Genomic DNA, 26,826 nt, shown 5'->3' with positions numbered 1-26,826 from the left:
TTGCTGTATTTATTGTATCTGCGCCTCCTGAAAATTCCTGTGTGCTTCATACTTCCACTCTGTTTCAGTTCTTGAATGTCAGTATTTTTACTTCCCATTTTCTTTCAACTTTCACTCCACCTTCACACCTTCATGCTCAGGTTAGATTGCTGTTCATTTCCAAGTTTCATTTTTAAAGACCTGCATCCGAGTGGTAACACACTTTCCTGTTCTGTATTCACTTCACTGTTACTTCTTTACAATGTCTGAGTTCACCTTACACTTACTTTCACTGTGCTCTGAAAATAGTGGTTAGGTGGTGTCCTACAAAGTGGGTATCTTTTGAAGAGTTAGCAAACTTAAAATGTTCTGCTCTTTGGTGAACTGTATAAAAGGTAGCTGCTGAATCTGTGTAGGAGTTCCTGTTCTCTTTGGTGCCAGTGTTAATTGGCTGCAGTTTCACTACCTTCATTTCCAGTTGGATGCATTCTTTCACTGACAGTGAAGTCAGTCCTGCATAATCTGGGGAGCTCGTCTATGTGTAATGCTCTGTTATGGTAGTTGAGTTCCTTGGGCATCCCTCTAAGCCCTAGGGTCTTTGGAGAATAGGTTTGATATTTTTGCCCTCATGCACCTCTAGTCAGTCTTGGAAGACTTGGAATGAGACAAGCTTGTTTTGCTGCCCTTGGAACACTCTGTCTCCTAAGTGCTGTCAGTTATCTTAGCAGCATCTGAAATGAGTTTTCTGGACATGTCTAACTGAATTTGTGAGTAGTATGAAACAAAAACCAAGGAGGAGGAATTTGAGTCCAAAATCTCTGCAAATGAAGAAAGCCTAGGAAGCATTGCTAACTCCCTTTCTAGTGTTTGGGGACATAGAGTTGAAGGGTTTTTAAAAAGTGGAGTATGGCAGTTTTTTCCTAAGGCTAAATTTAGCCATTGCTTTGGAAAATCAGAGTGGTACAGCTTGTGCCTTATCTCCTCCGTCTGGCCCTTACCCTTTCCTCTGCACTTGGACTTCTTAAATGCTTGCTGGGGAGGAGCAGCTTAATGGACTCTACTGGCCATTTATTCTGGGAAGGAATGAAGTTATTTCATTTTCCCTGTCTTTCTGAGCTTCCTGAAAAATTGAGGAGACATCGTAAGCAGCAATTACAGCTCTCAGCAGAAATAGTCCAAGCCATGCCTCCTTATGCTTCATCAGCTCTTTCTGCCAGGGCAGCCAAGGGCTGTAACTGGAATGAGAGAGGGCCTGTCACTCCCAGTCCACATAGCAACAGGAGGCACATGTGCACTGCAGCCACAAATAACGCGTTTTAAAATAGCAGATGGTATTTGATGATTGCTCCTTCATTCATTTACCTGCCAAGGCAGAACTTTTTCTTCTGCTCTGGCAATGAGATGTGAGGTGGCTCGGCTCACGCAGCTGTAATAACAAGTGCCCATCGTTGCAGACACTACACACCAGCTAGCTCGCAGGCGTTCAGGTCCATGCATGCTTTCTGAGACTGCTCTAGAAAAATACTTCTTTTGTTTAGCACAATTAAGTTTTCGTGTTTCTACAGCCACTTAACCTGACAGACTTGCTGAGCACTTCTATAGGTAATTAGGCCCTCCTTTCATGAAGGTGTGCTGCCCGTCAGCCGTGTTCCAGGCACCCATTTCACCAGTGGAAGGTGGGCACCTACCAGTTAGGAGCCAGTGTTTCGAATGTGAAGCTCAGTGGCTGCAGAAAAGGGACACTACAGGGACATTCCAGTTTGCGTCTTTGAAGAAGTCAGAGAGTCCTCAGTTTAGTTGCTAGGCTCTTAGGCCAACATACTGTATTACATCATCTCTTTACCTGATCAGAACAAAATGGCAGCCAGCCAAGTATACTCATAAAGCTTTCTCCCTGGCTTTCCAAGTCAACTCCATTGCATTCTGACTGTGTTGACCATCTCTGTCCACTGGAACAAGTGACAAAACTGCTGATTGGTACATGAGCCACCTGGGTCTGCTGTCAATAGGAAAATTACTCAGAGTCCTTGGCCCATCAAGTAAGTGATCTTGTCAATAAGTTGGCTTCCAGATGCGTAAATTAGGAAATAATATCCTAGCTGGGTGTGGTAGTACATGCTTATAATTCCAGAACTTGGGAGGCAGAGGCCGGAAGATCTCAAGGCCAGCCTTAGCTACTTGTAGCAAGACCCTGTCTCATACACTCAAACAAACAAAAAAGAGACTTAGAGAAAATACTATTCCTTTCCTTTCCATGAACACTCACTCTGTACATGGTGCCAAGGATATGAGACAAAGTCCCCACTTTCAAAAGCCCACAGTCTAGCTCTAGTGAGAATGACACAAAGGAAAATAAATAACTACATTTGTTTACTGTTGTAAGTTCCACTAGGATGGAGGAAAGACATGGAAGGACAACTGGGCATGTGGGAAGAACACCCATTTGACGTCAACCTGGTTCAGCTCTCTTCCCTGATATTTGCAAGTGGCATGACCTTGGATAGGTAACACACTTTCTGTGCCTCAGCTTCCTCCTCTGTAAAATGAAGAGAAATGTTGTTCTTTGAGTTATTTTGAAGAAAAGCTGTAATACATGCACAGTGTCTAGCTAGAGGCCCAGTAGCTGCTGTTAATAGTACTGTTGAAGTGATGTTCAAGCCATGCTTTGCAGAATCACAAGTTCACCAGGTAGATGTGGGAAAAGGCCAGCATTAGCAAAGGCCCAAAGGCATGGAAAATTCCTGGTGGGTTTGGAAAACACTAAGTTATGGAAGAATCCTGAAAATGTAGCCTGGGACAGCTATTTTTTAAAGTACTTTTCATGCCACACTGAGGAGTTTAGTTTTATTTTACCAGAAAAGGGGAGGGATTTGATTTTTTTAATTAATTATTTTATATGACAGGAATCACTTCATGCTGTATTGCCCAGTGCAGACAAAAATTAATTAGGTTCCAAGATTAAAGTGAGGTGCACAGAGTCTTGAAGCAGGAGGTGTGTGTGGCAGGCTGCTAAGAGCCTGCACAGTCTGGCTGGTGTGTGGCATCTAGTTGTAGGCACCACCTTGCTGACAGCAGGTGCCCAAGCACTCAGGATTCTCCACTTTTGCTGCAGCAAATTTCATTTTTTCTAAACTTAGAATGCGCTGTGGGTGTCTTGATGGCGCAAAATTTTCGGTCGTTGGAACTTTGATACTGCTTAGGAATTTTAAACATTTAAGTGACTATTAATTTGAGACATTTAAAAGTGATTTCCTTTGAGAGTTTGAAACTCCTGTCAGAGAAATTAAAAAGCTGTCCTGTGACTTTGCTATGTGACACTTTTCATAATAGCCCTATAGGAAACACTGGGACAAAGCAAACCAAGCCAAAGAAAGGGGAATGTGAAACCCACTTACCCATACACTGACTCTCGGGCAGTGATTGCTTGGGCAATGTTTTTCATATCTTGATCTTTGTGATACTCCAAGTTAACTGGGATCCTGATTGATTTTTCTTCATTCTTAAGTGTTCTAGTATTGTTGGAAGGTGTAAGAGCACTATGGTTGAGAGTGCTACTATCTTCCGCCCTGTACTGTCCTTTTAAGATACAGAAATTACGCCCATAGGTTTTTTTTTTTTTTGTAGTTTACTGCATCAATGAGATTTATTTATAGTATTTCATACATTGGCTTATTATATGTAGGTAATACATGGTTACTTTTTTTTTTTTTTGAGGTGCTGGCGGCATGTGTGAGCACTTTACCACTGAGCTACATCCTCAGCCCTCATCATCATTTTGTCTATGTTTAAAATGTCCCTGAAGGCTAGAATGAACCCTGAAATGTTGTACTAGAGTGAGAGACATCAGAATGAACTACTGTTTACATACATGCATATATAAATAAAAACATACGTAGTGTACACACACATATCACAGATAGATAGATTACAGAAATAACTATATATGTGTGTGCATACCTGGGTTACTATACTCACATTTGCCAGCTCTGTTCGCTGAGATGGCCTAAAAGCAGCAATACTCCAGTAGCAGTGAGCCCACCCAGCACCCAGATCTTTGTCTTTTATTACCTTTCTTCCGTAAAAGGAACCAAGGCTCTACTCTTTATTGAACTTGTTGATCCTAGGGCTGTGGCAGGGGAAAATAAAAGATGAGCCTGGATCATCATTTAATTCCAGAACATGAGAGAAGTGCTCAAAAAAGAAAATGAAGACAAGTCAGAGGAACATAAAACTAGCCCCAAAGAGCTCCCGATGGCTAAAGTTGGAATTATTTGAACAAACTAAATAACAAACTATTAGATTATGACCCAGAGTGTAAAATAAGTATACAGGAGTCCATACTGATGTAAGGAATTGATTTAAATAGAAAAGGCCAGATCTTCCTTACAGGGGAAAACTCCAAGTGATATGTGTGATAACCCCAATCCATGAGAAGAGCTCCCTCCCTGTAAGTATGTGCTGGATGGGAAAATTATAACTTTGCAGTAGAGAAATACAGCAGATAGTGCTTTACCAAATAATCAAGGTTAACAGCACCAGGGTGTCATCTCATGCCCTCTGATCATGTGATGAACAGGACATCCCAGCTCTCTGATGTCTTCCTGAAATCCCACAGCTACAGTCTAAGCATTGGAAAACATCAGACAAACCTGAAGTGAAGGACATCTACAAAATATACAGTGGTGTTCTTCAGCATTCTGGAAGTTGTGAAAAATAAGGGAATTCTAAAATATCACAAATCAGAAGAGACTGTGGAAACGTGAAAACCAAACACACTGTATCCTGGTTTTTCTGGAAAAAAAGAAGGGCATTCATAGATGAAGTGATGTGATTCAATTAGAGTCTTTAATTCAGTTAATAGCAGAGATATGCCAGCATTAGTTTATTAGTTTAACCAGTGTGCCATAGTTACACAAGTTATTAACATTAGGGGAAACTGAGCAAAGGGATTATGGGAACTTGTTATTTTCATCACTTTTATGTAAGTCTAAAATTGTTTTTTTAAATGTCTCATAGATTTGACTGGGGAGAAAGCCCTAGCCTAATAACAGTTCAGTCTTGAAAAAGTCTTTTACTGCTTAAAAAGATTTCAGAGATTAGTTTACTTCATCTGTACAAATAGCAAGGTAAATACTAAAGCCCCCACTTTACAGCTGAGAAAATTAAAGTGCAAAGGGCATCATGATTACAGAGTCACACAGAAACTAGATTAAACCTAGCGTTCACCTCTACTCCCTTGGTCTTTCCACCATTACAGCTGCCTAACCTGGGAATGCCGCTCTCACAAAAAGGGGATGCCTGTAGGACTGGCTCATGCAGGGAAGTTTGGATGAACCATGAGTCAGATGATTGCTACGAAAGCCGTCGGGATTGTTTACCCTTGGTCTGGGGCACAGGTGCCGGTGTGCATGTCTTGAAGGTAGTGGGGAGGCATGCTTACATGGCAGTTGAAGGTATCCTTCCTTATCCCTGAAACCATACAGGTAGATAGACTGCCTTAGAGAAACACAAAGGGAAAAAGTAGACCCACGCCTTAAACCCATCCATCCCATTTAGCCCTTTGAACAAAGAGAAACACAGAGGCCAGACACAGTGGGAGTGGTAGAGTAGTGTTTGAGTAGAGAACGGTGCAGGGGTTTGATTTCAAGTATTGACAGATCTGGATTGGCTATGTGCTTGAGAAGAAAGTGTGTATCCTAGTTGTTGACAGTCAGTGTGGATGGAAATGGCAGGGTTTACATGAGGCAGATCTCCTATGTCAGTTTTGGGTGGAATCTGTGCTTTTGTCTGAGAAGGTGGTTCTTGGATCGTGCTTTAACAAGCCCTTGGGGGGAGGAAAGAAGAGTCCTTCTCTCACTGTGGAAGCAGGCCAGCATCTTAGAGCGGGGGTTCTTGAAGTGTAGCCCTGACCAGCAGCACTGGCACCCCTGAGAACTTGTTAGAAATGCAACTTCTGGGACTAGAGCTTGGCAGTCTGTTTTGAGAAGCCCTGCTGAAGTTTAAAAACAACTGGGGTTCAAGTCCATTGTCTGTTGCTATAACAACATTCAGTGACTGTCCTTTGATGTCTGTGGGAATTGGTTCCAGGGCCCCGATGATACCGAAATGCTCAAGTCCTTTAAGTAAAAATGGTATTGTATTTGCATAGACCCTATCCGCATCTTCCCAGAAAACTAACTAAATCAGTCCAAGATGGTTTACAGTATCTATTGCAATGAAAGTGCTGTGTTTGGTATGGGTGCTTTTTTTTTGGGGGGGGGCAGTACTGGGGTTTGAACTCAGGAACTACACCTTGAGCCACTCCACCAGCCCTTTTGTGTTTCAAGATAGGGTCTTGTGAACTTTTTGCCCTTGCTGGCTTCAAACCCCGATCCTCCTGATCTCTGTCTCCTGAGTAGCTAGAATTACAGGCATGAGCCACCAGCACCCAGCATTTTTTTTGAAAAGTTATTTTCCATCTGTTATTGGTTGAGTCCAATAACAGAATCCAAGGATATGGAGGATCAGCTGTGCAGCATTGAGACCTGGTGACACAAAGTACACATGCTAATGTCAGTCTCCTTCCCTCTTACAAAGCCTCGGCAAATGCCATCACAGGGCTGGGAATCATAATGACTTCCCAAATTCCCTACCTCCAAATGCCATTGACACATGAGGTTTAGAATGAGTGCATTAGTGCTTTGGGGACACAGTCAAGCCATAAGCAGCTGGCCTAGTGGGACAGTTACCTGGGGTGAGCAGAAGTTGCCAGCCCAATGTCAAGTGTGATGGGTGGTGCCACTGTAAGGGACACTCAATGTCACATCCACAGGTTTGGGCAAAAAGGAGGAGCACATTATTCAGACCTCACCTTGCCCTAGTTATTTATTTGTATTTATTTCTTATTTTTTGGTGATACTCGGGTATAAACTCAGGCCCTTGTACTCTCTAGACAGGCACTCGACCAGTTGAACCATGCCTCCAGTCCTTTTTTGCTTCAGTTGTTTTTCAGATAAGGTCTGGCATTTTCTGCCTGGGGCCAGCCTGGGACCTCAAACCTCCTACCTACAACTTCCCACATAGGTGGGATCATAGGGGAGCACCACCATGCTCAACTTGCTAATTGATGGAGATGAGGTCTAACATTTCCTCCCCCTGGCCTGGCCTCAAAGTGTGATCTCCCCAAATAGCTGGGGTTGCAGAAGTGAGCCATGCTGCCCCACGCTACGGTAATCTTTACATCACACTTATCAAAGGACTCTTAAGAGTTGGAGAACCTCAGCCCCAGATAAGAATTTGATACTTTCTTGCCATTCAGTCCTTTTTTGCTCTTACTGGTTTTGCTTTTGCTGTGTTCTGCTTATCCCTGACCTCAGGTTTATAGCTTCCTTGGGGAAGTTATAGCTCAGACTCAGTTCTGGGTCTAATGTTCACATATACCACCTCCCCTCAGCACGTAAACTGCATATATTCATAGCCATATTTCACACGGCCATGAAGGTTCTGTCATTTTTCCATTTGAAGCCAGAGTGTCATTGTAACTAGGTTTTGTGAACTTCATGTAGCTTTTCTACCAAAGCATGTGTGTGTAAACAATACTACCTACTATTTTATTTTCTTATGTAAAATGTTTGGGGTGGTTGGTGTCCCTGTTTGGACAACTCACTTACCATCCTTGCATATTTAATGAAGCTGCTCTTGTCATCAGAAACACCCCTGTGCAGCTCTTTCTAATCCTTGCCCAGAGGAAAGCAGATAGTGTTCTTTGGATGAAATAGTAACTTGCTGTTTCAGGGAGACAAACATTGTCTCACACATTTGGGAAGATCTGAAGTCTCAGGAATCGAGCAGGAGGCAGAGCTGGAACCACCGGCTGACTTTGCCGGGCCCTCTGGGGTCTCTTCTGGCCTTCACCCACCTCTGTGCCTCACACGCCCCTTGGCTTTCTTATTCTTCTGATATAGTCGTTCAGTGGCTTCCTTCCAACTGTTTCAAGGACATCTGACTTGGAAGCCCTCAAAGCTGAGTCACTGTTGGCTTGAAACATCATGTGTGAGAACCAGGGCCAAACTCACTTGTCTCCCCCATAAATCTACCGTTATTCATCCACCCCACATATTAACTGAAAACTCCAGGTTCGTTTGGGCTAGAGAGATTGGTATTCAACAAATGAGGACAGGTGTTTTCATTACTATTCTAGGCATTCCCTGGTGCCTGGTATACAGCAGGTGCTCAGTAAATATTTGTGCATAGATAAGTGAATCTTCAAGATGTACTTTTTTTCTCTGATGTAGTCAGAATATTTTTATTCTAAGTAATTGTACTCTTTATCCTATAATCACAGTATGCAATGAACACAGAACATAGCTCTGAATTTGTGAAATATTTTGTAGTGATGTTTTAATGATATAATAAAGCTGTGAAACCAAACAAGCATACAGGTGTTGCTCTTGACTTGTCAGTAATGGAGATGCAAAGACCCTCGTTTTATCAATCTAACCAAGCAAGCTTTCCAAACTGAGGAGCCAAGTGGGGTACTTGGGGTGCTGGCACAGCACCTCTGAGATTGGTTTCCTGTTGTAATTATCACTTGTTTCCCCCTTTGGAATTGTGGGGCTCAGAGATGATGGGATATGGGGTGTGATTGTTTTAAGAGGCATACATCTGCTTCTGAGTATCTTGATGAAATGCTACTCAGAGTAGCTTAATCAGTGTATAGCAGCAGGCAGGAAGGGACTGTCAGAGGGGCTGGACTGGCAGGTTAGGGAGGGTCTGTTTCTGCGGTGTTGTGCTGGGCAGATGGGATGAGGAGGGGGCCACTGGGAGCTCAATGCACTGCAGCTCTGCCAGAGCAAAGCCAAAGCCAAGAGCCTCCTTGGGGACGGGCAGGTTATCTTACACAGCAGGGGTGTGACAGGGCTCTTAGTGTCTCTGCCACTTTACCTGCCGTGGGATGTTAGCCTTGGCTGCCAGCTCTGGAGTGCTCTGAACAAATGCAGTGGGCCCAAGAACTCACTTCATAGCTGCAGGAGTTGTAGGCTTGGAGAAGACGTATCCAGTTGGGCTATGGAGGTTTGAAATTAAGTCAAGCTGTCTGGGTGTGATGCTTGAGCACCTCTGTGCGTTCACAGACGTATAGAGGTGTGTCTGGCTGAGTACTGTGAGGAACAAGCAGGTAGAGGATCTGAATGTCCCACAAAGGAAGACCCATGTGTGCTTTGAATTGAGCGCTAACTGGAGTGAAGTTCTCAGTCTTCAGCTGGCTTCAGATGGAGGAGGCCTGGGTTCTGCAAAACTTTAGGTTGTTGATGGACAGGCATAGGGCCAGCAGTGAGGCCAGTGCAGTCATCCTGTGGTTTGTACCACTGGCCCCCAGATGAAAACAGCCACCAGCAGAAACCACAGGTAGTATTTACTCGAGTTACTCGCCTTCTGGCATCTGCCGGTAGGAACCTAGAGGCAGGATCCTCCAGGCGTGCTGTATTTACCTGTGTATGCGAAATTGGAACATTGTTACTTTTTCACTTTCCTGAGGGAGAATTGTTTTAGTTTTGTTCATGGAAATAATATCAGGATTCTTCAAAAACTGCCTTCCTCTTGCTTTTGTGGTTTAGTAAAGTAAAATTGGTTCAGCATTAAGTTGATATTGAAAATTTCCCTGTAGTATGGGTATTTGCTATCTACTTCTGGAAGAGTGAGAATGCAGTTTTCCCTGGGACACAACTGCTTCATGCTTGTGTCTCCTTCCTTTCCATAGAGAGGTTAAAGTGGTCCTAGAGCAACTAGGGCATAAGGAGCTACTGCCTTATGCCCTAGTTTGCTCCTCAGTAAAATGAAACCACAGCACCTGCCTCTGTGACTGAAGACCCTGGGTTGTGGGAGACATCCTGCCAAGGTCAGCGTGCCTTTTGTTTTCTGTTCTGTGCAGCTGATCAGCTTTGTAACTGTTTTGGGGAATTACAGCCATGATGGCAAGGATCTGAAAGCTCCTTCTCCAGGTTGCTCCTTTTCATGATTCAAATGACTGCGTTGTTTTTTTTTTTTTTTTTGAAAGCAGCATGTCACAGCTCAGCTCTAAAGACCTTAGTTCATTTTCTGAAGATGATGATGGCTAGCACACTGATCTAGGACGTAGCATATTCTGAGCATGGATGTGTACTAACTCGTGTGATTCTCACAACTCCCAGGCAAGTACAGTTGCTCTCCCCATTCAAGAGCTGAGGAAACTGAGGCACCAACATAGGATAACTGCAGTTATCCTATGGCAGAGCCAGGGTTTAGCAGCTGCGCACTGCCAGGTCCCGGCCCACGTCCCCAACTTCATCCTCTCCCCTTCTTGTGGCCCAGCTTTGCACCCTGCTCCTTGTGTATGGTGCCTTGGAGCCTGGGCATGAGCTCTTACCTCACCTCCTGGGTGTGTCTTGTCGTCCTCTTCATTCTGGTCAAACTCAAGTGTTACCTTTTCTGACTTGTTTAAAGTCTCCTCTCCATCCACTGTTCATTGTCCCATTTTCCTGCTTGCTTCACTTTTCACAATCTGACTGTGCTCCAGCAGGAAGAGGCCTCTGTCCTGTTCACTGTTAACCACCTGGCCCAGCACCATGAAAATGTTGAAAGAATGTAAGCGCTCAGTGTTTTTGGTAATGGTGTTGGCTCTTCTTATTTACATATGAGGTTACCCAACTCTAATGTGTGAGTTCACAAATGGGTGTGGATATGCATGAACATGCAGGTACACGTGTTCTGGTCTGAGCTCAGTGGTATAGAATCATACTTTTCCTCTGGAGTTAGTCTTAGCTCCAATAGTGATATCCTGTCATCATTTTTCGTTTTTTCTTAGAGGTGTAGCATCTGTTTTAATTCGCCTATGACTGGGACACGTATTAAAAGAAATGTGTAGCTTTTTCTTTTTGTTTGTTTGGGTTTTTTTTTAAATATCACCTCCTTTCCCACAGCAATCACCTTCTTCCATGAGCTGCATTCATTTCGTGTGTTTGTTCCCAGGGCCCTCTACTAGATTTCGTCAAGGTTTCTGTTGGGAAATTTGACAGAGATAGAGTGAGTGGCAGGAACCCAAAAGCAGGATCTTTGACAAAAAAGGAATTTTCTGTTCCTTTAACTGGGGACTTGGGGTTGTGGTAGAGGCATAGCTTGTGTAAAGGAACAGCCTCCCTGCCTCCCCATGCTGGGGAAACCTGGCCTGGATGCAGGCCCGGATTTGGTGAAGTCACTGACAGCCTTTTGGACTCCAGTCCCACAAGCTGGCAGAGGCCACAGGTCAAGTGCTTTTCTTCCGGAACGCAACCTCACTCCTCCTCTTGCTCTGCCCTAGATAACCAGTTCAGGATGTCCATACTGGAGCGGCTGGAGCAGATGGAAAGGAGGATGGCTGAGATGACCGGCTCCCAGCAGCACAAACAGACAAGTGGAGGAGGCAGCAGCGGAGGCAGCAGTGGGAATGGGAATGGAGGGAGTCAGGCTCAGGTACGTTTGTCAGTGTTTGACTCCTGTTTGAGTAGTATTTGAGGCAGCTGATCACATTTCCCTGCTGTTGTGATTCCTGGATTTGAGAGGGGAAAAAAGGCCCGGGGTATACTTAACATTACCTGTGCTTTATCCTAAGTCTTACAGTCTGCAATCTGAAAACATGCAGGGCTTCTCTTGTTAACTCCCTAATTTTTAAATCACTTTTTTTTATCTCAGAATTCACTAGTCTTACCTGGCAGTGGGAGGGAGGCAGCCAGTTAAAACAGGCCAATGAATCCTCTACTGGGGCTCAGAATTAAATGTGTCTTTCTACTTCATATTTTCTGTCTTGTTCCTGTCTTAAGGATAAGTACAAGACATAACGGAATTCAGTAATTCATAAGCCTTTTATAGCCTCAAGATAAATACCAACAGGGCCCAGGCAGCTGTGTATGGAATTATTATTTGGTGTAGAACAACTTTGTGCATTAGAGCGTTTTCATAAATTGCATGAAGGATGTACTGCCCAGCACAGGGGGTTGGCAAGTATTATTCTGGACCTATTGGTCTTGAAGCTTTTGTGTGCATTTCCTTTAGGGGCTTCATTTTGATACAGTCTCCTTGGTAGAACGTTCTCGAGACCCTAGGGAGGAGGTTCAGGCCATGGTCATATTTCTCACCTCTACTACTCCTTGCCTGGAAACCTCAGACCATCTTTCTCTTCCAGATGATGGTTTCCTTTGCAAAATTCTCTCTTTTTGGTAAACTTTTTTTTTTTATCAAGTGTTAGCAATATTTTAAATAATAGTAACAGATGAAAACAAAGTATAGTTGGTATTCCATACACGAAAAATCTAACTTCCTCAAATTTTCTTCTAATTTCTCCCTTGTTTTCAGAAATTGATGGAGGAGACTTGGCACACAGTTAATTATTGTTAGGCTAAGACAGCTGCTTTCTCACCTGACACTATGACATTTTCATTGTTTAAAGCACCTCAGGACTGAAGTAAGAGACTCCTATAAAGTCCTTTCCTTTTCACCCACAAAAGCTGCAGAAAGGGAATGGTGCATAAAATCTCAAAGCTCAACCACTCAGCAACTGGCTTTTGTAATCTGATCTCATACTAACTGCTATTGAATATGCTCATCAATTGAAATTGGCTCCATTTAAATGTTCGTGTCTGCCATATATGATAGAGATGGAGCTGTTTTTGTTTAATGCAGAAAAATTCCCCTTTTTGTTCACTAACTGGTGATGTCCATATCCTCATGAATGCGTCTCTCTCGTACAGCTCTGCCTGGCCTTCTGAGTCAAGGTCAGTCTGCTGCATGTTGGGGTCATTCTATCGTGCCTCTCTAAGTTGTTTTTACAGCTCTGACAAGGATGACATTGCATCCATCATCTGCCTTTTTATTTTTGGAGGCATTTTTTCCAGATTTAAAAACAAAAAGCAATGAAGAGCAGTGGTATTTCTGTACTAATTGGGTTATGTGGAATTTGTTGCCAGAAAAAAATATTTTTTAAGTAACATCAGAGATGTGAATTAGTCTATAAGTGCCATTCACTTGGGAGAATGTTAAATATAAAACTGCTAACACAGATACTCAAGCTGTTGAGGTTACAAACTTTGATTTTATTTTTCTTACTTCACTGATTTCTTACTTCACTGAAAGAAAGCCATGTGGTTAAAATTAGTGAATCTCCTGTGTGTCCTTATTGTTATTAATAACCCTTAAATTTCAAGACTTCTCATGCTTTCCCCAGGATCATTTTTACTTTGTGAAAAGTAAAAATTGTTATTGCATACTTTTAAGTGTTTCTTTAGGGGAAAAAAAAAACAAACCACATCTAAGTGATCTTTCTTTCAGAAGAAGCAAAGGAGCCAAATATCTATATGCCCCAGGTAAAAACAATAGTTTATTGCCTATAATGTTTACTTCAAATATAGGCTAGCCGTTTTAGTTTTTATTTTTATTTATTTATTTTTTTGCAGTGCTGGAGCTTGAACTCAAGGCTTTCACCTTGAGCCACTCCACCAGCCCTTTTTTGTGATGGGCTTTTCCAGATAGGGTCTCACAAGCTGTTTGCCCAGCCTTGGCTTTGAACCATGATCCTCCTGATCTCTGCCTCCTGAGTAGCTTGAATTACAGGTGTGAGCCACTTGTGCCCAACACCTTTTTATTTTCTTAACAGTCTACACTTTCCCCAAGATTTGTCAGCGTGACATTCATAGTCATTGTCAGCTGTAATAAGACTCTTCTTAGAGTTACGAGACAACCTTATACCAAGACTTCAGAGAAGTGCTGCTGAGCTAAAATAACCTATTCTGCTCTATTTCATGACATTTCTTTGTTTTCAGTTTTCCTTTTTGAGTTGCTAATCTTTTTTTTTTTTTTTGGTGGCACTGGGATTTGAATTCAAGGCTTCACACTTTTAAGCAGGGATTCTTTCCACTTGAGCCACTGCACCATACCCAAAAGTAACATTTTTTTTTTTTTTTTGACAGTACTGAGGTTTGAACTCGGCCTCACGCTTACAAGGGAGGTGCTCTGACCACTTGAGCCACTCTGCCAGCCCTGAGTTGCTAATCTTAAAGCATTTGTTTCCCCTGTATCCAAATGCTGGCCTGGTAGAGGGCCTGTGGTTCTTGGATTGTAACGTGTACCTTCTCATGACAGTGTGCTTCTGGGGCTGGGGCCCTGGGAAGCTGCTTTGAGAGCCGCGTGGTCGTTGTCTGTGAGAAGATGATGGGCCGAGCCTGCTGGGCCAAGTCCAAGCATTTGATCCACTCAAAGACTTTCCGTGGGATGACCCTGTTACACCTGGCTGCTGCCCAGGGCTATGCCACGCTGATCCAGACCCTCATCAAATGGCGGTAAGGCCGGGTGCAAACACCTGGTCCTCTTCACTCATTGACATACAACTTCCTGAGCACTTCCGCTAGTGGAGAGAAGTCTACCACCCAGTAGTCTTTGGAGCCTGTGAGCAAAGGGCTTTCTCCCTGGGCAGTTTCCAGGGAATCTTTGTGAGATTGTGCCCAAGAGCTACTAAGTGGGATACTAACTAAATGGTGGACTTTTTATTTCCTTTGGGCTCCTGCCAGAATAGTCTAAACTGCCCTCAAAATCCAGAGCTCTTTTTTTCTTCCCGTCAGGGAGGTTAAATGCCTAGTTTGGTTTCATTTGTGAGTTTCCTTTTAACATGGGAGAATTGTGCAGTAACCTCTGGTGCTATCCCTTGCAGCACAAAGCATGCAGATAGCATTGATTTGGAACTAGAAGTTGACCCCTTGAATGTGGACCACTTCTCCTGTACACCTCTGGTAAGGAATGGATTCATTGATTCTTCTGACCATTTTTCCAGCCTGAGACTGTAACTTAAAAGACAAGTTATAAATTGTTTTATTATAGTGAATTTAATTCCTTTACTGAACTGGGAACTCTGTAATGAAATATCAGACATGCCCACAATTATCCGTCATTGACATTGGGATTTATCAGTTGCTTTGTAATGTTCAACAGTCCCACTGAGATTGCCAGCAAGGACCCAGTGTGTCAGTTGGCAGCAGTGGCAAAAGTGAAACTGGCTTCTTCACCCTCTCACTGGGAACCTTGCTCTGTCTCCCTGTGTTCTAGATGTGGGCATGTGCCCTCGGGCACTTGGAAGCTGCTGTTGTGCTGTACAAGTGGGACCGCCGGGCCCTCTCCATTCCAGACTCTCTAGGAAGGCTGCCTTTGGGAATTGCCAGGTCAAGGGGCCATGTGAAGTTAGCAGAGTGTCTGGAGCACCTTCAGAGAGATGAACAGGCCCAGCTGGGACAGAACCCCAGGATCCACTGTCCCCCAAATGAAGAACCAAGTACAGATAGCTGGATGGCCCAGTGGCACAGTGAGGCAATGAGCTCCCCAGAAATACCCAAAGGAGCCACTGTCATTGCAAGTACAAATCCAGGTAAAAATTCAAAATTGTTACATCTCAGAATTTGACAGCTCCCCAGTTTGCTTTATGCAACTGCCCTCAGAAAAGTTCCTAGGATATTCACATATGTTTTAAGATCTTGGAGTTTTAAAATGTTTCTGATTTTCCTTTGAAAATGCCTGGTGCCCCTCCCAATGTGGAAAGTAGCAGAAGTGTTCATGCAAGAAATACACATTTTGGAGGAGGATTATTATCTAAGTACAATATATGCTGCTGGGGAACACTTAAGCACCAGGGACATGCCTTGAGTTCCGGCTTTGCACTTTGAAAGTGTTGACTCTTTAGGATTCCCACTTTTGCTGTCTGTCCTGACTGTCCTTTCTACTGTACTTTTCAGAGCTGAGAAGACCTCGGTCTGAACCCTCTAATTACTACAGCAGTGAGAGCCACAAAGATTATCCAGCTCCCAAAAAGCATAAATTGAACCCTGAGTACTTCCAGGCAAGGCAGGAGAAGCTGCTTTCCACTGCACTGAGTCTGGAACAGCCAAATATCAGGAAGCAGAGCCCTAGTTCTAAGCAGTCTGCCCCCAAGACAATGAGCCCCAGTGAAGGAGTGAGGGACTGCAGCCGGGAAACCTCCCCTCCCACTCCAGAGACTGCAGCACTCCAAGCCTCTGGATCTCAGCCGGTAGTAAAGTGGAATTCCAAAGATCTTTACATTGGTATGTCTACAGTACAGGTGACTGGAAATCCGAAGGGGACCAGTGTAGGAAAGGAGGCAGCACCTTCACAGGTGCGTCTGCGGGAACCAATGAGTGTCCTGATGATGGCTAACAGAGAGGTGGTGAATACAGAGATGGGGGCCTACCGGGATAGTGCAGAGACTGAAGAGTGCTCACAGCCCATGGATGACATTCAGGTAAGCCCTGAGCAGGTAAGCCTGCAGAGGCCGGACCTCAGAATTGCTGCTGTCTTTACAGTTAACTTGCAGAGGTCATGGAGTTTTCTCCCAGGTGAAGGATTAGAAGTCTGATCTTATCCATGAGAATGCTGGAGTATCTTCTTTCCTTAGACTGCATTTTCCTTCAGTGAATCAGGTGCTGTGAATAGGGCTTGAATGCCAGGGCCCAGGTCTAGCAAGCCCTTTCCTCTTGGCACCAGCGCTTCAGAACTTCTCGTGACCCTACAGTTAGTCTCCTGCTTCTTCCTTGCATACAGGATGACAGCTTCACTGTTTTAAGAACTGGTTATAATAGAGTCAAAGCCCTAAAAATAGCTAGCAAAGAGGCCTATGGATAGAATTTGGATTACCTAAGTGACTTTGCCTGGCTCAGCCATCACCTAGTCATTGCAAAGGGCATATATGCCACAAGGCTCTTGTGGCATGCAGTGAAGTAGCTCTAAAGCTGACAACTGGACTGCCTTTATAATAAATGTAGAAAATACAGAGTCTTTTCAGGGCATTAAACTTGTTCCAGATTGAGAGAACATGTACTGAAGTAAAATTGACATGAGGCTATATTAAACAAATTTTGTCAATTAATATATGTAGGGGAGGGTCAAAGGGTAACCTCTGAGCATGTGATGGACTTCCTCTCTTTCCAACTTCCCATTGATAATAACCCAAAACAAATGCAAAAGGAAGAAACATCACCAGAAATTCCGTAGGACACCTATGCCCATAGAAGTGACACAGTGAGATAGAGGGAACAGAGGAGATCCTACAGTCTGACCAGCTGTCCTAGGAGAAGCCCAACTGCTGACCCACCCTGTTCACCACAGCGGGTATTCCCATGTGCTTACCCATGTGCTCCCATTTTGGTGGACAGGAGGCCCTACTGCTGTCTAGCAAACACTGCAGTCATGGGATGCCTCCCAAAATAAATCAGTAAGGTGGGGTGTTTGTTCATTTTTTTGTGGTACTGAGGATTGAATGCAGGGCCTTGCATATCCTAGGTGAGCACTGTACTACTAAGTGTAGTCCTTAGCCCTTTTTTAAAGTTTTATTTTGAGATAGAGCCTTGCTAAGTTGCCTAGGCTGGGCTCAAATTCACGATCCTCCTGCCTCAGCCTCCCAAGTGACTGGGATTACAGATGTGAGCCATCACACCCTGCCTAAATCAAATAATGCTTTAGACAAAGGGCTGCCAGATTTCTTCTGTGAAGGGCCAAATAATATTTTTAGGCTTTGTGGGCCATGTAGCCTTTGTCATAATTATTTACTCTTCCCTAATAGCACAGAAGTAATCTTAGATAATACTGAATGAATGTGCATGGCTGTGTTCCAATAAAATTTTATTTACACAAACAGGTAGCTGGCTGATTTAGCCTGGTATAGTTTGCCAAGTCTTGTACACAATTCCTGATGGAACCCATGCCGTATGTCAATACTGAGCAATCTAGAACTGTATTTATAAACATAAATATACAATGATGAAGCAGGCTGTGTTGAAAGTCAGCAGCTTGAGAGAGGAACTGAATTGAGCATCCAGAACGTGCTGTCCAACACTGATGGAGGTGTACAGTATTTGCATTACCATGTGCCGAGCACTTGAGATGAGGGTATTGCAACCCAGGAGCTAAATTTCTAGTTCTACCTAAGTTAAATTCATTTAAGTTTAAATAGTTTTTGGATAGCACAGCTATAGCAGTTGGGCCCTTACTGACAAGAATTAATGCAGGAAATAGAAAATAACCTGAAAAAACCAACTTCAAATTTTCACTAAATCTAGACAAAATACTATTTTGCTAAGTGAAAAGCACATATCTGGGAAAAAAGCAGTCTAAAGAAGTATTTTGCCAAATGAAAAATAACAATTAAAAATGATGAAATAATTTAAGAAATGGCAAGGCATTTCATGGAGGAATGAACAATCGAAGCAATCTAATGGACCTGTATCTATAGTTACTGAGAGTGTGGCTGCCTGTATTACACAGTAGTCAGAAGAAAAATGTTTAGACAATCTAGAGCTGACTCCATATTAATTTAAGAAAATGAGGAAGGCAGGGAAATAAAGACAAAGTGTATTAAAACAGCTCTCTTTCTCAGGGAAGGTCATAGATTTTGTTCCACTCATGATATGGACTTATAAACAGAGGCTGAATTGTGCTTGTTAGAAATGGCAGGTTAGCTAAGAGCACCTGTGTAGCAAATGTGAGGTCTTGAGTTCAAACCCCGGTACCGCCAAAAAAAAAGAAAAGACTAAATTGTTAAGCTGGGCGCTGGTGGCTCACACCTGTGATCCTAGCTACTCAGAAGACAGAGATCAGGAGGATCACGGTTCAAAGCCAGCCCAGGCAAATAGTACATCAGACCCTATCTCGAAAAACCCTTCACAAAAAAAGGGGCTCGTGGAGTGGCTCAAGGAATAGGCCCTGAGTTCAAACTCCAGTATTTCAAAAAAATGTTGGGTTAATGGGTAGTGCAAAAACATACTGCAGAATATCTAAGTTATTAAGAGAAATGAAGAGAATTTGGCCATTTAAAAAAGTTCAGGGATGTGACATTGGAAAAACCAACAATGAAAATTAGCAGAAAACATTCTAAAGAAATTTCCAAATGTGATCCATTCACACTTTGGTAAGTGATAATTCTATTAAAGGTCAGATTCTCACACTTGGTTAAAAAGAAAGCAAAATATATGCTGCTTGTAAGAGCCATAACTGAAATGAAAAGAAGTAGAAAGAGTGAAAATGAGATGATGAATCAAACTAACAGACAAATAGGTCTAAAAAGAAGAGAGGGGCTGGGGATGTGGCTTGTGATGGAGCACATGCTTACAGGATGCACGAGGGCCTGGGCTTAGATCCCCAGCAGGAAGGAAGAAAAGAATAAAAAGTATAATTCTAGGCAAATTGTGTGTGTGTGCATGTGTAAAATTTTCAAGAATATCTGACAATTATGTTCCCAGCCATATAAGCTCTAAATGTTGAAGCAAACACTAGAAAATTCGAAGAATTTTGGAGCCATAGTCGTAGTGACACAAACACACCTATTTCAGAATTTGTCAAATCAAATAGATAAAAACTTTGGATAGTACAATTACAGAGCTTGATTGAATATAGATGACATACTTAATATGTGATATAACTGTGTCACTAATACAAATAGCAAATGTATGTGTATATAAACACACACACACACACACACACAAATTGCTCTTTTCATCTGTCCAAGTCCCATTCATGTACTAGGACACAAAGAGGGCTCAAATAAAAACCCAGCCACACATCCAAAAAATTGATCACAATCCAAAAAATTAAGAAATGAATTACATGATTTTTCAAGCCCAGTTGTTGAGAATTTTGTTTTAAAGTCATTTAAATTTCATTGTCTTTCCAGCCATCACAATAAAAATTCAGCTACTTGGTGTCTCAGAATCCATTATTTTATTGTCATATTAAGGTGTAACATCAAAGTATGTTTTCAAAATGGAGGGTTTGAGGGGGTGACTATAGAGTGATAACCTTCAGGCTTCAGGAGTTCTGCTTTGCTTTTAATAAAAATTTGAATAAGCCAGGTTCAGTGGTGTGCACTTACTTGGGAAACTGAGGCCAGAGGATTACTTGGGCCCAGGAGTTCAAGACCAGCCTGGTCAACATAGTGAGACCCCATCTCAAAAAAACTTCCATGGAAAAGGAATCTTAAAGACAGGACTTAACTGTTTGCACCCAAACCAAGAGGGCTGTCAGAGTAAGGGAAGCTGCACTATTTCCCTTGTATTCCTATTACATAAAGTAATTTTTACTCTCTACTGAAAATTGAAACAGCTTTATGGAGGTATAATTTTCATACTGTGAAACTTGCCTGTTTTAAGTGTTTGGTTTCATGAACTTCAGCAAATATATACATCTGTGCAACCATCACCACGGTCTTAGAACACTTCCATCACTCCCAAGAGTTCTCTGTGCTTATGGGCAGTCAGTCTCTGCTCCACCCAGCCCTAGGCAATCCCTGATCTGATTGCATCTCCAGAGTTTTGCTTTTTCTGGAAATTTCATCTAAATGGAGTCATACAATGATACTCTTTTATGTCTGGCTTCTTTCACTAACCTCAGTGTCTGTGAGGTGAATTCATGTTGTAAGATAAGCATTTTGTCACCTTTGTAGAGCTTTCAGAACAAGTTCACTTAACCTAAATTGCTATATTTTGATTACCTTTTTCAAGAGGTGTGCAAAGAAATTTTTTAAAATGAGGCCATATCGCTGATCTTTATTATTATTACTTTTTAAGTGTCTTAGCCAATGCCATGGGCTCACATCGGTAATCTTAGCTACTTGGGAAGTAGAGATTGGGAGGATCCCAGTTCAAGGCCAGCCCGGACAAAACATTCTTGTGACCCCATCTCATACGCCTGTCATTTCAGCTATGCAGGAAGTGTAAAAAAGAAGGATCATGGTGCAGGCTGGCCCAAGCATAAAAGTGAAACCCTATTTGAAAAATAACATAAAGAGGCATGGAGGCATGGTTCAGTTACAGAGCACTGGACTAGCAAGAGCAAGGCCACAAAGTGTCTTCATCCAGACCAGCTTTGAAGACTGTAAATTATGGGGGAGAAGGGAGGTGGCACAGAGTATACACATTTAAGTAAATGTAAAAAACATAAAAGGGGAAAAAAAAAGACTAAATTATATCTGTTAGGAATATATTTTGTGCACAGATGCCAGTGATCTCACTACATCCTTTTAATTAAACCATGTTACAAGAAGTCCAGAGGTCCAGGTGCTCAGTGATGCCATCAGGGACCAGGAATTTTGGGTTTTGTTTTTTGTTTTCGTAGGTCTCTGTCTTTTGTGGCTTTCTACTTCATGCTTGCTGCTTTGTGTTTATAGCTGTTGAAGCTTATCTGTAGTCAAGGCAGGACAAAGGAAGGGGATGAGCCAGGTGCATGGATGTCTTTTCATCAGGACAGCACAGGCTTTGCCCAGCACCTCTCTCTGCATGATCTTACTGTCTATAAGTGGGCCATGCCTGCCCTCAAGTGCAGGGGAAGTACAAGAAGAGAATTGTCCTGATGGGTTTAGAGCAGTCATGGACTATCTCCGGTCCAGCACATTGCTGCTTTCCATAAGACTAGGGTTCCCCAGGCAAGGCAAAGGGAATGATTGGATATTGGTTGGGAAGTTAACCAGTGTCACCACATTAGGATTTCAACCTACTTTGGAACCCGCAGGTACGGGATTATTAACTGGTTGATCCAGTTAAGAGTAAACAATAGGCACAGACAAAAGTTCTTTAAGACATGACCAAAGATTTGTAGCCAAACTATGGTTTGGAGATAATCAGGGCTCAGGGATTTAGCATTTTTAGGCATTGTGTAATAACCTTATGATGCAATTTGAGTGCATTGGAGTGAAGTGTAAACCTGCCCATTTGCCCTTTTGTGTGTTTGTTTTCTTTTCAAGGTAGGGGTGGAGGTAGACCCCGCTAACTTTGAAAGGTTCCTTTCTGTGAGTGTTGTGTGAACTTGTGATTCCAGGTGAACATGATGACCTTAGCAGAACACATTATTGAGGCCACCCCTGACCGAATCAAGCAGGAGAACTTTGTGCCCATGGAGTCGGCATTGGCAAGGACAGACCCCGCCACTGTTAGCAGCACAATGAGCTGGCTGGCCAGTTACCTAGCTGATGCTGATCATCTGCCAAGCGCTGCCCAGATCAGGTCAGGAACTTCCTGGGGATCACTGCCCGGGACAAACGCCCCTAACCTTAGCTGGAGGCAGGAGGAAGGGTGCTGGATAAATGCTGTGATGGAAGACTCCCGAGAAGTGTAAGGACTCAGTCCACCGCCACCTCCAAGGCCCAGCTCTGACCTCACCTCTTTATTATCTTCTCCCCAGATCAGAGATATGAGATAATGCATCCTAAGGTGCCCCTACTTTAGTTGAGGTCTCACAGGGGTAAGGCAGTATTCTCAGTGAGTTTAGCATAGCACTACACTCAAAAGGCACAGGACAACCAAAGTGCGGAGTGTGCGTAGCAACTCACCTGACAGAAAGACATCTTTTTTTGTTGTTGTGTTTTGGTGATACTGGGGTTTGAACTCAGAGCCTCATACTTGCTAGACAGACACTCTACCAATTGAGCCACTCCACCAGCCCTTGAAGGCATCTTCTTAATTGCCCACAGTGGCTTCAGGTAGATGCCATCTTGTCTTGAAAATTGATGGGTAACGGACTGTGCAAAAACAGTCATTAACCAGCTCTCCCTTTTCTCCTTTTGTTTCAGAAGTGCATATAAGGAGCCTCTAACCCCTTCTTCTAATACCAGCCTGAGCCCTGTAGGCTCACCAGTCAGTGAAATAGCATTTGAAAAACCTAACCTTCCCTCCGCGGCAGATTGGTCAGAATTCCTGAGTGCGTCTACAAGCGAGAAGGTAGAGAATGAGTTTGCTCAGCTAACTCTGTCTGATCATGAGCAGAGAGAGCTCTATGAAGCTGCCAGGCTTGTCCAGACAGCTTTCCGGAAATACAAGGTAAAATAAAAGAATGTTGATGTTGTGATGTTCTAAGATTGGGGAGAAGAGACCAGAACATAATTATTCTGGCTGAAACACATCCTGTTTCTTTTTACTCCAGGTTCATAGTACGTTATTAATCGTGTCACATTACATTGTTAATAATTTTTAGGAGGTTTAACAAAATAAAAACTTAACCAGTAGTGGGATGGTTATCCACCTATTGTTGATAATGATAGTAGACTTTATTCTTACCACAAATTGACACCTTTGCCCTAAGGAATTTATGACCTAAAATGGGGGTTTTCAACTGGAAGCCTAGGGATTAAGTTTAGGCAGCCCCTGAACTCCTGGGAATCACGTGGTGGGACTCTGTGTTCATTTTGTTGGGAAGATAAGCCACAGCCTTTCACAGATTCTTAGAGGAATCTTTTGACACATACCTTTACCCTCTGCCTCACTAGGTCCCCCATCTCCACACCCCACAGAGGTGTCGCAAGCCATTAATCATTGATCCAAAAGCAGAATAGTTGGGATTATTTTAGGAAGGGCTGTTGATCTGGTAAGACAAATAGGCCAATACCTAATTTGTTAAGTATTTTTTTAAATGATTATTTCAGGCCTCCTAATATGCTAATATTGTTTGATGTAAAAAGCAAAAATAGAGGTTTATTCTGTAAATGCAGTTTTCCTGATTTATGTTTATAATTATCACCATTTTGGCAAACCTAGGGTCGCAGTTCTGAGAAAGTTGCATTTACACGAGTGATGGTTCTGTCTTAAGTTTTAAGGACGTTGACAGTTCTTATTTTAGATCATTACTGATTTTTATCCCCCTCACTGTTTTTAACCTTAAGGGCCGACCCTTGCGGGAACAGCAAGAAGTGGCTGCTGCTGTCATTCAGCGTTGTTACAGAAAATACAAGCAGGTAAGCTTCAATTCTGTGTCACAAAAGGAAAATGTATCTGGCCCAAAGGCCCCTAGTGGGCTGAGGGCCCTGGTGTACAGTTTGGCTAAAGAGCACTATATCCAGTTCCTAACCACAAAGACATGATTTGAATAGCCTTGATTAAGAACCAGAGTAAAAGAAAACAAAGATGTCTGCCATTAAGCTTTAGTTAACAGGTGCAAGCAGGATCTCTCATGTCCCCTTCATGCAGGATTACATTTCCAAACAGCCCATGGGGTTGCATATGCCATCAGACAGGAAAGGGACCTGGTGTTAGTGGTGCACATCTATGCACCAGATCTTTCAGGTGCATTGTATTGTTTACTCCTCACAATTTTTCATGTGAACAGTTTATTTCTGTTTTATAGATGAAGAAGCTGTGGCTCAGAGAAATAAATATTAGACTTCCTAATTATATAGGTGGTTATCAAATATTAAAAATTGCCTCACTGAGTTTTGACTGGTTTTCATGTTAAAATTCCCTTCTGTTTCCAGGCATGCTGGTTCACACTGCAATAGTCCCAGTACATGGAGGGTTGGGTAGAGGATCATGAGTTCAAAGCTAGCCTGGTACACACAGAGAGACCCTGTCTTGGAAAAAAAATCAGTTCTGTCAAATCTAGAAGAGATTCTGATACTTGTTATTAGGTTGTGCTTTTGATAGATTTTACATTTTAATTTAAGGAGTCAGAGATGTTAAGATGTAGTATAGTTGCATAGAAATTTGGGTTTACATGCTCTGTTCTGATGTACGGCTTCGATTTCTGATATGGGTTGCTATTTTCTTGAGTTTCTCTAACATTAAACCCTATTAATGGGGTGGGGACGGAACGTCTCTAGCTTGCAGAGCCAGTTGAGTTCATGATCCCAGAAAATGAAGGTTTATTGTGCAAACGCTGACACCACATCCCTTCTAGCTCTGCAGCAGGAAATTGGGCCAGCTTCTGTTTGGTGAGCAGGCTTCTTGTTAGCACAAGACAGACACAGAATCGAGGTTTCCAGTTTGTGGTCCAACAAGTATTTATTCCAAAAAATACATACCAAGAAAGTGTTGTCTACAGCCAGAAGGTGGAAGGCATTGTTTCTGGAAATACTGACAACTCTAAGGTTGATATTTTGGAACATTGCTGGCATTGACATAGCCAGGTTGCTTTCTTCTTTCTTACTTTCTTCTTTTTGGTTGGGAGTTTTATTGGTTCTGGTTCTTAATTTCATTATATTCAGCAATCTAACCTTAATCTTGTATTTTCTGTTTTTCCCCAAGCTGACATGGATAGCCTTGAAGGTAATGATATATACCAAGTCCTCTCACAAATCATTCCACCAGAGTCACAAACTTCACACCCATTACCACCTATAAGGAGGGGTCATTGAGATGGCACAAATACTGCCTTTGTCAGGCTACCTCAGCACAGTGCATCTGCTCTCTGGGGACCTTGTGGTTATTCAGTTGGATGGGTTTTGGATTAATAATAGTTGAACATTTTCCTAGCTAGTGTAAGTCCACCCAAGCCAATGACTGTAAGCCTAGTGTCCACTAAATAAATATCCTTTTTCCATGACACTTCATGATGGCCCAGCAAGTTTGAATGTGCAAAGTGCAGGCCAAGATGATGAAAGCCACAAAAGCTCTGTAAGATACAGTTCTTGTCTTGAAAGACTTTTGGACAGTTGGAAATGAATGTAAAACAGGTTAGGTGAGAGGGAGGAAGATAGTTGCAGAAGATTAAACATTGTGAGAAGTCAGTTTCCTTCCTTCATTCCTACCCCATATGCTGAGGGGTGTGGTTAGTTATATGCAGGGATGTTTGAGGAATATTTTTTCCTAACTGATAAGTTGTCTTCCTCTAACAAATGGCTTCATGTGACTTGTACCCAGAGTCATATTCTATTTCTTTAGAAAATTGGACATAGTATTTTTTAAACCAGAGTGAGCTGTGTTTTTAATGTTTAAGAATCTGTGCCCTGTGCCTTCCACCCTCTTTAGTAGCTCTGCAGCAGGCTGGATGGGGGGACTGATGGTATTGCATCTGAGCAGTCCCCAGCTCTCTGACAACCTTCCAGGGTTCATTGCTTGGCCACTGTGTTGGTCTGATGAGTGCTAATCTTTTACAGGGTAAAATGGCTTAAAGGTGTCAGCGTTTCATGATAAGCCTTGTATTTGGGAACTTGCAACTCTGTCAGAAATTTGTCATACAGAATGACAGAAGTCAGATGCTGACTGCTAGGTAGATCTGTGTATGGTGGGAATTGGGAGGCATAAAAAGCCTAAAAATGTTTCCAAATTGGATAGTTAATTCTAATCTTAAACATTTAAAATCTTACTTTCCAGATATGTTTTAGACTCATAAATGTCTAAGTATTGCTATTAAAAATCTTTTTTAAGAAGGACAAAATATTTTGACATTTTGGGGAAAGCCCCTTGCAGAGCAACCCTTAAAGTAGCATTTCACATTTTGGAAAGGTTAGGTGAAGAGATTCTTCCTTTCCCTCTTTTGTGGTTAAACCCCAAGCAAAAAACAGGCTGAGGGAGGAAGGAGCCTCTTTTCTTCCTTTCCCCAGGCTCAAGGGACACCTGGACTTGTATGGCTCCTGTTGTCACCGTCCTGCTCATTCTTGTTTCCCTGCAGTATGCACTTTATAAAAAGATGACGCAGGCAGCCATCCTTATCCAGAGCAAGTTCCGAAGTTACTCTGAACAGAAGAGGTTCCAGCAGAGCCGGCGCGCAGCCGTGCTGATCCAGAAGTACTACAGGAGCTACAAGAAGTGTGGCAAGAGGCGCCAGGCCCGCCGGACCGCTGTCATTGTGCAGCAGAAGCTCAGGTAGGCTGGGACTCTGGCTTGCTCCTAAGGCCGGGCCTGGGCAGCTCCTTCCAGAAGTTCTTAGGTGCTGGGACTTTGTATACTAGCACCTGTGCTGCTGGTCACTTCTGACCCACTGAGCTCCTTCACTGTACCCTCTGCCCCTTAGTTTGATGTCACCAGTCAACCTCAACTTCTGTCAGAATTTGGCAAGACTAAAAAGTTCATACTTCAAGATGTGTTATTCTGTATTAAAGTCCAAATTGTA

The 26,826-nt window shown here is 42.8% G+C and overlaps 1 protein-coding gene across 20 annotated transcripts in view; it reads left to right on the top strand.

The window, feature by feature from the left end:
* Nucleotides 1-26,826, top strand: part of Camta1 (calmodulin binding transcription activator 1) — an 826,483-nt gene that overhangs the window by 784,129 nt on the left and 15,528 nt on the right. For 13 of the 20 annotated variants that reach the window (XM_074081453.1, XM_074081450.1, XM_074081449.1 and 10 more), the window contains 10 exons: nt 11,291-11,442; nt 14,104-14,300; nt 14,669-14,747; nt 15,061-15,376; nt 15,741-16,264; nt 21,826-22,010; nt 22,577-22,823; nt 23,663-23,734; nt 25,020-25,040; nt 26,386-26,579. In XM_074081453.1, coding sequence (XP_073937554.1) covers nt 11,291-11,442; nt 14,104-14,300; nt 14,669-14,747; nt 15,061-15,376; nt 15,741-16,264; nt 21,826-22,010; nt 22,577-22,823; nt 23,663-23,734; nt 25,020-25,040; nt 26,386-26,579 — 1,987 coding nt within the window. The remainder of the gene's footprint in view (nt 1-11,290; nt 11,443-14,103; nt 14,301-14,668; nt 14,748-15,060; nt 15,377-15,740; nt 16,265-21,825; nt 22,011-22,576; nt 22,824-23,662; nt 23,735-25,019; nt 25,041-26,385; nt 26,580-26,826) is intronic. The other 7 variants (XM_074081464.1, XM_074081463.1, XM_074081462.1 and 4 more) reach the window with 3 other exon arrangements.

The sequence above is a fragment of the Castor canadensis genome, chromosome 7 (genome assembly GCF_047511655.1).
Source record: "Castor canadensis chromosome 7, mCasCan1.hap1v2, whole genome shotgun sequence".
Taxonomy (NCBI): domain Eukaryota; kingdom Metazoa; phylum Chordata; class Mammalia; order Rodentia; family Castoridae; genus Castor; species Castor canadensis.
Note: the sequence above shows the minus strand (reverse complement) of the source record. Positions and strands in the feature narration are given on the sequence as shown.